Source organism: Mytilinidion resinicola (assembly GCF_010093595.1).
Source record: "Mytilinidion resinicola strain CBS 304.34 unplaced genomic scaffold BDZ99scaffold_8, whole genome shotgun sequence".
NCBI classification, from domain to species: Eukaryota; Fungi; Ascomycota; class Dothideomycetes; order Mytilinidiales; family Mytilinidiaceae; genus Mytilinidion; species Mytilinidion resinicola.
This window is the reverse complement of record NW_022985444.1, coordinates 302777-315189: the sequence shown is the minus strand read 5'-3', so window position 1 is coordinate 315189 and position 12413 is coordinate 302777. Positions and strand designations below refer to the sequence as shown.

The following is a 12413-nucleotide window of genomic DNA, read 5'->3' as shown; positions in this document are numbered from 1 at the left end:
GTCCACCTCTTGCTGCTTTATAATGTTGCCCTTCTCCTACTCCTAACGGCGGCGCATAAGGAACCTGTGGGCGTTAGGGTACAGAACACGGATATATTTCAAGGCGCAACGTGGACGGCCTCGCTTATACATAGCCACGAAATCAGGATGCAAAACATAGTAAGGATAAGACCCAACGTGTTTATTAAGCTGTCCAAATTCCTATAAAAAACAGGGCTTATAAAGGATATAATGCTACTCTCTATAGAAGAAAAGTTACTTATCTTTTTATTAGTATTTACGGCGAATAATTCCTATTACCAGGTTGGCAAGCATATATAGTATAGCTCGTCAACTATATATTTATAAGCTGTCAAGCTGCCCTGCCAGTTTATTAGCAAGATCTAATATATTAGGAAGTATAGTCTATAAGGTTATTCCGGCCCTGCTTAAGCTCTATACTAAGCTTATAGTTCTACCCTAAAATAAAACGCCTAATACTATCCTAGATAACCTAAAATAAAACCTAGCTTTCTATAACTGCCTTAGCGCAATTAATAGTATACATCTGCCTGTATCTATTTATAGTAGTAAGAATTATTAGGCGGTATAGAAAGGTAAGGCGTAATAACTAATATAGAATATATTTACGGCTGTTAATTTTAAGTGCAATTTTATATACGCCTTAGCAGGATAAAAAAGTACTGCTTATAATTAGTAAGTATTTGCTGCAGTAAGAAACGCTAACTATCTATTTAAGGTGCCTTGCGGCTGTTACTATATAGTAGACGCTGGGTATAGCAATACTATTATTACGCTGGCGCTGTTCTATAGAGTCCGCTATTACCTAAAAGAAAATAAAAGAGCAAGGTTAAAGCTAGTAAATAAAAAGGAGTTGTTTAACTTATAACACGCCTCTCTGCGCAATACTATTAAGAGAATATTCGGCATTTTTAAATTAAGATTCTAGTACTTTAACGCGCTAAGAGCGAACTTCCCGCTAAATATATAGGTTTAAGTAGTCTACTACTATATAGCTATTTATAACTTTATTAATTTAAACCGCCTAAGTAATTTAAATATACCTGTAGAAGAGCTAGTATATCTAAATTCTTAAAACACTCTTAAAGCTAAAGCGGAGAGTAAGTTTAGTATAAATAATAGAAGAGATTAGTATAATAGGTCGTTTCTTCTATACCTTCTAAGTATTATATACTAAGGCAGGGTATAGGTTAAGTTGTTGTTAGGGTGCAATAGTCTTTAAAAGGTAAGGTAATAATTAATTAAGGTATAAAACGGGGTTATTACTTCTAATAGGTAGTATTAAAGTCTTAAGTTAAATATAAGGTTCCTATTTATACAAAGGAGCGTCCTTATATATAAGAAGTCCGTCCTAAAAAATCCGTTTACTTGTTCTGCTCTTAGAGCTTATAGCCCTTAAGCGCCTTAAGCCCGATAAGCGCTCGCTCGGCTCTATACTTACTTTTCTCTGCGAGCTTAATAAGCTATTATATAACCCTGTCCTATTTTTAGATTATTCCTATCTACTAGCAGTCTATAGAAAAATCTAGGATTTCTATACGTTTTATATATAACCCTTTTAGTCCTGTAACCTAGTTCTGCGTAATTAGTTTTATCTACTTACTTATTTCTATAAGTGCCTCTGCGCTTAAGTTGTTTATATTGCGGGTTATAACACTCGCTCCCCCTTCTAAGGCTTTCGGCCCGAAAATATTTCCGTGGTGGGGTCTTAGATAAGTAGCTAGCGATGCCCTATTTATTAGGCTGTTATTATACCGCTCTGTTTTTTCTTTTATAATATCTAACGCCTTAAAAGCCAAAAAATAAGAAAGCTGTCTTATACTTACTAATTATATTAACGCGTCTAATTTAAAAGTTATACCTTATTCCCGGTGTAAGTCTCGGGGTTTATTATATATAGTTTCTACACCTAATTTAGATTGTTATACAGCCTGCGTTCGGGCGCAACAATTAAACTATAATATTACTGGCATTTTAGCAGCTGCCTGTAAGCTAGTTACCCTTACTATTACTTTTTCCCTTTTTTTTACTAAGTTGTTTAGGGCGAAAGTTGTCCTGTAATAAGGATAAACTCTATCGCAAGGAGTTGGAGACTCGCGCAACCCTTTCTTTTCTCCTGGATGCCTAGAAAGCTGCTATAATAAAGCTTAAGCGTCTAAATTCTTAAAAGGAGTTGCTGTGTAAGCGTGGTAAGGAGATAATATATTATGGTTTTAAAACTCTAGAAGAGCTTAAGAAAGATAATTAGAAAGAGGCTAAGCAGAAAGAATAAGAGCGTGCCGAGCAGAAAGGCTTACCTTCTGCCTTAGGAACTATCGGGTACTTTTCTTTTTTTTTAGGTGTGCTGGGCACTTCTAGTTGTCTTCTTTAAAGCCGTGTATTCTAATTATATAACAGTTGCAATCTATCCTTAGATCTTCTTAATCCTTTCTAGTTTAATAGTGCGCTATTACTATCTTTCTAGGCTGCTCCGGATTCTAGCGGTAAAACTGCTGCAGGAGTTTTTAATAGTTTACTAAACTTTTAACCGGTTCCTATATATTCTTAAAGATGCTGTATTTTTTCTACTTAATTAGGTACTCCTTTTACTAACTATACTATTAGGAATCTAGGATTTGCTCGACCTTATATTTATTATTATTATCGACCTTAATATTATTTTCTAGCTTAGCGTTAGGTAGTGCGGGTTCTAGTAGCGATATATAGAAAACCGGGTGTATTTTTATTCTATTAGGTAGCCTAAGCCTATAGTTTACTAGGCTGATAATATTCTATATTTTAAATAGTCTAATTTTAATATAGTCTAACTTTATACTTAGTTATTTTATTTTAATATTTTTGCAGAGTAGGTAGACTCTATCCCCCCTTTTAAAGGTTAGTATAATACTCCGGTATTAGTTATAATATCTTGCTAACCTTAGCGTTAGGAATTAGATATCTATTAAGAGTTGTTTCTATAGCTCTTTAATATTTTTAATTAATAGCAGTGCCTTCTAGGCCCTTATACTATTAAGTCGGGGTTTTTAATATACCTCTAGATTAAAACTATAGTTTATAAAAAAGGGCGATACCTTTATTATCTCTATAGATATACTATTATATACGAACTAGGCTATTAGTAGTAGTAATACCTAATTATCCTGCCTGTAATTAATATAGTATTATAGGTACTATTCTAAAGTCTAATTAAGCCTTTCTATTTATCCGTCCGTCTAAGGGTAAAACGCCGTAGAAAGCTTATACTTTATTCCTAGTTGTGCGGTAAGGGTCTGCTAGAATTTTAATATAAAAAGCTTATTTTAGTCTAAAATTATCTCCTAGAGTAGCCTATAGTTGCTAATAATATACTTTAAAAAAGTATAGGCTAGATCTTCTGCTGTTAATACTTTTTAGTAAAGGATAAAGTATATATATTTAGTTAGTTAGTCTGTAACTACTAATATTATATTATACTTTATACCTGTTATAGGTTTAATAGACTATAGTAGCTTAACTATAAAGTCCTATATAATAGATTCCTATACTTTTTCCGGTATAGAGGAACTTTTTATTAGTCTGTACAGTGCGTATTTTACTAACTTATTCTTTATATACTTATATTTATATATAATTTTCTCCGTTAGTTTCCGAAGTCTAGGGAAGTAGAACGTTTTTACAATTTTTTCCCGTGTTTTTTCCACTTCCTAGTGCCTGTATATTAGTATACTATGGAATTTCTTAATAAGCTCTTCTTATAAGGTTTTAGGCATAAATATCTTATTCTATAAGGTAATAATACCGTCCTGGATTTCTCCGTGTTCTTAGTTTATAGGTTCTGGGCGCAAACTTTGCTAGTTATAACCTGCTAAATCCCGGCTCTTTTAATCTAGTTTCTAAGCTGCCTTAATTTATCTATACTACTTATTATCCTTAGACCTATAAGCAGCTGCTGCTTATACGTGGTTAAATTTAAGGGTTTCTAGACTTTTCTTTCTAAGTATAGACTGCCTAGTCTTTCCGGCTCCTTTTATATAGTCCGGCCTTTAGCTAAGTGCGTTTATATAAGCGTTTTTAGATCCTTTTTAGTACGTAATCCTAAAATTAAAGGTTCCTAGTTTTTCTAACTATTTTACCTGTCTTCTATTTAACTTTTTAGTTATAGTAAAGTATATTAAATTCTTATAGTTTATATACACCTATATTATATATACCGCTTTTTTAAGGTAAACTTTCTACTAACTAAATGCTTCTACTATAGCTAGTAGTTTCTTATTATAGATATTATAGTTTAGCTTAGCTAGGCTTAGCTTTTATAAGTAGAATACTATAGGGTGCAGTTTCCCTTATTTATCTAGTTAGTTAAGTATCGCTCCTAATACTTTATCTAATATATTACTCTTAATAGTAACTAGTTTTTATAGATTAAAAATTGCTAATACTAGTTTTAAAGCAAACTGTGCCTTTAGTTTATTAAATACGCTCTGCGCTTTTAAGGTCTATCTATACTTAATATCCTTTCTAGTAAGTTCTATAAGTAGCTCTGCAATTTTTAAGTAGCCCTTAATAAACTGCCTATAGTAATTAGCTAACCCTAGAAACAACTGTAGTTCCTTTAAATTTGCGGGCTCTAGCTATTCTTAGATAGAGAACACCTTGCCTTCTTCTATCTTAATCTGTTCTAGACTAATAACGCATTCTAGGAATCCGACTCTCTACCTATAGAACTCGCACTTATCTAGGTTTACTGTAAGGTTATATTCCTTAAGTTTTTTAAGCACCTTTTATATATATATCCTGTGTTTACTTAGCGTTTCTAAGTATATAAAGATATTATTAAGGTATACTACTATAAACTAATCTAAATAGCCTTTTAGCGCTAAGTTAACTACTGCTTAGAATATTGCTAGCGCGTTAGTAAGCCTAAATAGTATTACTATATACTTAAAGTATCTATATTAAGTTTTAAAAGCTGTTTTCTACTCTTTTCCTTTTTTTATTCTAATTAAATAGTACCCTTTATATAGGTCTATCTTTATAAAGTACTTAGCCTTATATAGTTAGTCTTTAAGTTTAGAGATTAAAGGTAATAAATAGCGGTTTTTAATTATAATCTTATTTAGTTGCCTATAGTCTATATAAAGGCGTAGCTTACTATTTAGTTTCGGGATAAATATTATAGGGTAACCTGCAGGCAATTTTAATAGTCTAATAAATCCTTGCTTTAGGTTCTTTTCTAGGTATTCTTTTAGTACTTCCAGCTCGCTCTAGGCTAGTAAATAGATTAGTCTAAACTGCAGTTATTCGCCTAGTACTAGGGGAATATAGTAATCCTAAGGTTAGTACTTTAGTAATATATTCTAAACCTTTTCTATAAAGATTTCTTTAAATTTATTATATTTTTCTAGCACGTCTAGTACTTTTACTGCCTTAGCTAACTACCGGCTACCTAGGGGTCTAGGCTACTATTAGCTTACTGCCCTGTTTTCTTTTTAGGCTTTCTTACCTTTTAAGGTATCTGTGTTAACATCTTGTTTTTACTTAGGCTTATCCTAGTGCAGGGTGCTTTTTAGTCTGCTTTCCGATTAGATCCTTACTTTACTAGACTTCTAATTAATTTAGGGGTTATACTGCTTTAGCTATAGTATACCTAAGATTATATTATATCTTACCGTGTTTATTATATCTATACTAATAGTTTCTCTATATTTTTTAATCTATATAACACCGGTGTGCTATCTACTATATATAGTCTATAAGGTCTGTTTTTCTATCGCTAAGAAATCCGGTTTCTTCTAATAAAGTTATAGAATATAAAATTTCCCTGCGCGCTACTGTCTAGCAGTACTCTCGCCGGGTTTCTACTAATTTTAACCGATAGGATTATATATTTATAGTTTTAAATAGGAATAGAGTTAGGCTGCGTTGCCGGGTTTTTTCCTTTTTCTATAATATAGGCTTTTCCTACTAAAGTAGCAATAGTTGCGGTTCGCGTTCCTTTGTCCGTAGCTGCTCTATAGGACTTTATTCTTAGCTGCTCTGGCCGTTCCTTTACTTAAGCGCCTGCTTGTTTTTTAGCTGTTTTTATAGCTAATAGTTCGCGTGTTTTATTTTGCAATATACTAGATATAAGTCCTAGTAGTATATTTGCCAGTTTTTACCTTTCCTATATTCTATTAGGTACTAAAGGTCTGGAACTATAGTAGCTACTTTTATAAGTTTATTTTTCTTACTTATAATATAGTGTTCTATTTCCTTAAACAGTACTAGTTATGTAATAATATAATATCTTATCTAATATAGGTACTATCCTCGATATTTCTTATATATTACGTGCTTATTGCATTTGTTTTCGATATATAATACCTAAAATATCTGCCTATAAAGTAGGTGGTTTCTATCCAGCTATTTATTTTCCTTATTATAGACACCTGTTTTACTAATAGGGTGTAAAGCTCCGTAGATTTTAATTTTAGTTTATTTTCTATATAGCTCTAGCAGTTCTTACTTTAGTCCGATACTAAATTCTCTATTACTAAACTACTCCTCTAGTTTGCGGTTTTTATTACTATTATAGTACTTTTTACTATCCTTAACAGGTAATTTATTATCTAGTTCTTACTAGATATTGCGGCTTAGGCCTTCTAATATATCTAATCCTGCGCGGGTTTTTGCGCTAATAGTTGCTGTTGTTAATATCCCTGCAGCTGCGGCTATTCTTACTTTTTCTTTTCTAGCAAGCTATTCTATAACTCTTCCTATAGCTTTTAGGAATTAGTAACTAGCTAGTGCTTTTAGCTCTGCGCCCGCTGTAGCGTTTTTAGCCTTTTGCGCTTTTTATCCTTTATTAAGGCGTGCGAGAATTTCTCTTGCGCTTTATTTATACGTGGCTACAACTCTGTTAACCTATACTTCTATATTTAGTAACTTAGTTTTGCTATTATCCTATAGCTCGGGTATATTAATTTAGGGTTTTAATTACGGTTTAATTATCTAGAACGCCTTATTTATTTCTAATAGGTAGTTAATCTCTATACTTTTAACTTTTACGTCTGTATAGTAGTTATCTATAGGATTGCTATTATACTTTTTATTTCTTATTATAGTAATAGTATATCCCCTCGCCCTTTATATTAGATAGTACCCTATTACCTGCTTATCTAACTAATAGGTAAAGCAGTTATTATTATAGCACGCGGTCTATAATATAGAATTATAGCAGTTTATATTTAGCTTTACTATAACTGCTGCTGTTTAGGTGTTCCTAGAGCACTTATTTGCAAAGTATTCTTATTCTTTATATAGTAGGCATGCGCTGTTATACTTTCTATTTTACCTTTTTTTATTAGTAATTAGTCTACTTTTCTAGTAGTTGCGTTGTTTTATAATATTAATCTCTATGCAATTTCTATAGTTATAGTTAGTTACTCTTAGCTTTAGTCTAGCTAGTTAGGCGTAGGAATAAAGTCCCCTTTTATCTACCTATTCTAGTTGTTGTTTATACTGTTAACTATTAATTTATATTGCTATTTCCTTAAGTTTATAGAGTATTAAAGGCCTCTCGCCTCGTGCAATTTTATCTTTAATATCTTTTTTAAGACCTCTATAGTACTATACTTATAGAGCTTTATCTTCCTATAATAGCTTAAACGCGGTTTATATAAATTCTAAAGTATAGCAGCTAGTTAAGCCCTTCTGCTTTAGAACTGCAATTTTCTATTCCGCGGTTTATTTTTTATTAGTGTCTCCAAAAGTTATCTAAAGTGCTACTTCGAAGTTTTTATAGTTGCTAAATATAATATTAGTTTCTAGTTTCCGATTATCCGCGTCGGCGTTGCTAAGCTAGTCTATAAGCATCGGGTTAAACTAGTTAAACGCTTCTTTTTTTAAGAAGGTGGCTGCTATATAGACCTTATCTAATTTAAATTTAAAGTTGCCTTAGTTTATGCGCAGGTATAGCCTTATCTGCGTTATAAACGCTTGCAAGGCTCCTTTTTCCCTAGTAAACTCTTCGGGTTTATTTATTTTATAGCCTCTATAGCTAACTATTCTACTAGTAGTAAGCTTTTCTTAGATAGTTTAAAAATTTCCCTATAGGGCCGCAATCTTCTTATTCTTAGTATTGCTAGCTTCTTTTAGTATTTATAGTTGTATAAGCAATACCTGTATATATATTACTACCTTAGGTATTATTAAAGTTAGTTTAGTAGTTATACTACCTAAAGGGGTTAGTAGGGCTATTCTAATTAATTGTTTATATGCGACTTTTTTAATATAGCGGTGTTTAAAGTATAACAGGTTGTTTCTTCTATACTTTCTAAGTATTATATACTAAGGCAGGGTATAGGTTAAGTTATTATTAGGGTGCAATAGTTTTTAAAAGGTAAGGTAATAATTAATTAAGGTATAAAACGGGGTTATTACTTCTAATAGGTAGTATTAAAGTCTTAAGTTAAATATAAGGTTTCTATCTATATAAAAAAGCGTTCTTATATATAAAAAGTCTGTCCTAAGAAATCCGTTTACTTGTTCTGCTCTTAGAGCTCGTAGCCCTTAAGCGCCTTAAGCCCGATAAGCGCTTGCTCGGCTTTATACTTACTTTTCTCTGCGAGCTTAATAAGCTATTATATAACCCTATTCTATTCTTAGATTATTCCTATCTACTAGCAGTTTATAGGGGAATCTAGGATCCCTATATATCCTACACGTAACCTTTTTAGTCCTGTAACCTAGTTCTGCGTAATTAGTTTTATCTACTTACTTATCTCCGCAAGTACTTCTGCGCTCGGGTTGTTTATATTACGGGTTATAATAATTAGTTTACGAGAATTATATAGAATTAGTACGTGCGGAACTGCTAGTTAAATAGAGGAGAAATAGTAGGTAAGTTATTACTAAAGAATTAAGGTTATATATAAAATAGAGATATTCTATAATCTATCTATTTTATATAGTCTTATATAGCCTAGCCGTTTTTTTTATCTAGAAATATAAAACTAATATACTAGCTAGGCAGCAGCTTAGGTAGTAGCGAATTTAGCGCTATATAGTAAAAAACGCCCCTATTTTAGACCTAAATTTATAATATATAATATAATTCTGTACTATTTAGTAGAAATTAGCTAACTTTTAACGCGTTAAAACGCGTAAATTACTAGGCAGCAGCCTTAGCAGTACTAGAAGCTTTTTTTATATTACTAGAATTATTAGAATATAGTAGTAGTTTATTATAGATAAGAATTATATAATAGCAGCTATAGAAGGATAAAAAAATTAGTTTAACTATAAAAGGATAAGGAAATTAGCTTAGCTGCGCAAGGCTATATAAAATAGATAAATTATAGGATATTTTTATTTTATAGTCTAGGCAGTCTAGTATAGTATAGCTAGTCTAGGTAAATTAGTTTAGGTAGTCTAGTATAGACTATAAAATAGAGAATATTATATAATCTATCTATTTTATATAGCTTTGCGCAGCTAAGCTAATTTTCTTATCCTCCTGCAGCCGAGCTAATTCCCTTATCCTTTTGCAGCCGACCTAATTTCCTTATTTTTTTCTAGCTAATCTAGTTCCTCCTGCTCTATAGGCTCCTCTTTAATATTATTTATAGCCTTAATACTATTTTAAATATTTAACTATACTATATAGGCTATAATTTTACTAACCTATATATTATAAAGCTCCCCGGAGGTTAAAAAAAAGCTTTTTACCCGCTTATTATCTTTAAACGCCTTTTATACTATTAACTGCTTATTAATAGAAAGAATATCTTTATACTCTAAAAACACCGCTACTGCTTTTTTCTAGAAATCCTCTACTACTGCTACAGGTGGTGGAGCAACTGCCTGCCTTATTAGATACCTTAAGGCTATAATCTTCTTAGAAATCTCCGCTATTAATTCTGTAATAGTAAGCTTTTTTAAATACTTCCCTTTTATAGCCTTTTCCGCACTATAAGCTAACACTTTTACTGCCTATTTTTGTAGGGCAATTAATAACGGCCTAGGCGTAGGTATAACTAGCGGCCTAGGCGTGGCTAATAGGCGTGGTATTATTATAGTAGCAGTAACCGGAGTAGATAACTAAGAGAATATAGGAGAAATAGGAAAAGGGTAAAATAATAAAGTAAACCCTTTTTATACTACTAAACTAAAAACTAATAGTATAGTAGTAGTAGTTCGCGGCAGCTCTATATTACCACTGTCCTTCTTATTATCTACCTCTTCGGCTAATACCTTTTTCTCCTCCTCCTTCTCTACAGCAGCCTCCTCTATATTAGCCTCCTCCGCATCGCCGCGCAGGCTCTTATGCGCCTGTTAAGCAGTTTAACTATACTACCCTATTGCTATAATCCCTTTAAAGAGAGCATATATCTGCTCGTGCGCGAGAGGCGCCTTATAGTGCTATCTATAATGCAATTTATTCTGCAGAAAGTTGGCCTCTATAACCTTAGGGTTAGAAACAGGTATACCCTCTTCTGTAACGCTCCAGCCAGAGTAATTGCAATAAGGCCACCAGCTCTGCCAGAGCCTCCGCCCGTCCGCTTGCTTCAACTTTATCTGCATAAGTTTAATTAGCTGCGTTGTAACTGCTTAAACTCTTTTAATTGCAATTTGCCAGCATCTAGAATAGTAACCGCTCTGCGCACGGAGGCCCATATTCACGCCTTTAAGCAGGCCGTTGTACATAGCTATTACTATATTGTCCGACCACTTAAGCGCCTTGCTACGGCAAGTTATAGCAATAGGAGGAGGAGGAGGCGTGGGCGAAGGGAATAGCGATGCAAGTGCACGAGCTGTTTTAACCCTCTTCCTCTTCGCTGGTAAACTGACGAGTGGAACAGTGGTGATAGCTTCAAGCGCAACCGCAGATGCGACAGCAGAGTCTACTAGTGGTATAGCGGTAGGCTCTGCTGTGGACGCCGGCGTCCTATCACTAACGCGGGTTTGACGATTTGACATTATACAACACCAGGAACGAACAATTATATACAAAAATTGGCCTATTTGATGAGGTTGAAGTTTCTGCGCGGTGCCAAGGCCTGCGCTACACAACACCAGAACCGAACAGTAGCCCAATTTCGAGTTCTACAACTCCGAGTCAGCTGGTCCGGCTAACCGCTGCTAGCAACGCGCTATTCTACGCCGGCAGGTAATTAGCGTGGGCAAAACAAGCTCGAGTTTGAACTTGAGGGCGGTGCGACCGAACAGCTCCTAAGTGCGACACAATACAAGGCTGATACTCAGCTAACGATCATCTTGCCCATGATTGGACCCTCACAATTAAGCTAGTCTAACTATATACGGCCTAGAGTCCGTCAGGGTGCAGGTTTTGTGGGGACTAAAAATCTTTTTGATATATACTTGGGTTGAAGGCGGTTTTGCAAGCCTCTGTACCTTATGTCTTCCTTCCCTTCCAAAAAACTTTATTCAAAGCTCCCGTATGCTAGAGGCACGACTACACGAACCATTACTGAAAACCCTGACGGCCCAAACGCCAGCGCAGTTTTTTAATTTCTTCTTCTACATGTATTCTTGGCTTCTGCTCTTTGAGCGGGCTCCGTTTTGAACCTTGCTGGGAGTAGGAGGGGTCCTAGGAGTCTTAGGAGGGTGTCCTGGGAGTCTTAGAGGGGTCCTAGGAGCCTTAGGAGGGTGTCCTGGGAGTCTTAGGAGGGTGTCCTGGGAGTCTTAGGAGGGTGTCCTGGGAGTCTTAGGAGGGTGTCCTGGGAGTCTTAGGAGGGTGTCCTGGGAGTCTTACGGGGGTGTCCTGGGAGTCTTACGGGGGTCCTAGGAGTCTTAGGAGGGTGTCTTGGGAGTCTTACGATTGCCTATCTGGCACCGGAGGTGATGGCGCTCAAGCAGAACGGCGCCGCCGCCGCAGGCGAACCCTACACCTGTTTGGTGGATATATAGTGCCTTGGGCTGTCGGGCTATCAGTTATTCTTCCAAGCCCCTTGTGCATGGAAAGATGGGGTGAACGCAGATATGTTCGCCGCCATTGTACAGACGCTGCAGTCACGGTTAGGGGCCTTATCTGAAGTCCTCGAGACCATGCTAGCCTGGGACAGCACAGGTAGACCCTCGGCAGAACACTTGTTGTCGTTGCCAATTTGGCCTCAGGAGGTAGGCCTAGTGCCTGAGACCAGACCATCACTGACGACGTCGTCGCCCGCGCTATCTATGAAGCGGCCCCGACAATAATGTTGAGGTTACTGAATCAAGGATTCAGTCCAAGTGTCTCATGACGAGCTGACAATCGTCAAGCGTCCACGACTGGGCCTACCGCCGACGAGGGGAGTCAGTGGCAGCGCGCCTCCAAGTCCTTGACCCGCCCGTCGCCGACGCTGCAACAGACATCCTCGGGACACGGCTCAGTGGTACTCAGGTTGCAGCACTACAACCTAGGATCAACAACT

The 12413-nt window shown here is 35.3% G+C and overlaps 2 protein-coding genes across 2 annotated transcripts; both read right to left on the bottom strand.

Annotated features, from left to right (window-relative positions):
• Positions 1-10200: 10200 nt before the first annotated feature.
• Positions 10201-10641, bottom strand: BDZ99DRAFT_462017 (uncharacterized protein). The gene has a single exon (XM_033719742.1). It carries the CDS (start codon positions 10561-10563, stop codon positions 10402-10404), a length of 162 nt encoding a protein of 53 aa, XP_033577623.1. The 5' UTR covers positions 10564-10641; the 3' UTR covers positions 10201-10401.
• Positions 10201-10959, bottom strand: BDZ99DRAFT_497657 (uncharacterized protein; the record flags this gene model as incomplete). Its single annotated transcript, XM_033723532.1, has 1 exon — positions 10201-10959. One exon carries the CDS (start codon positions 10957-10959, stop codon positions 10591-10593), a length of 369 nt encoding a protein of 122 aa, XP_033577622.1. The 3' UTR covers positions 10201-10590.
• Between the last annotated feature and the right edge of the window lie 1454 nt (positions 10960-12413).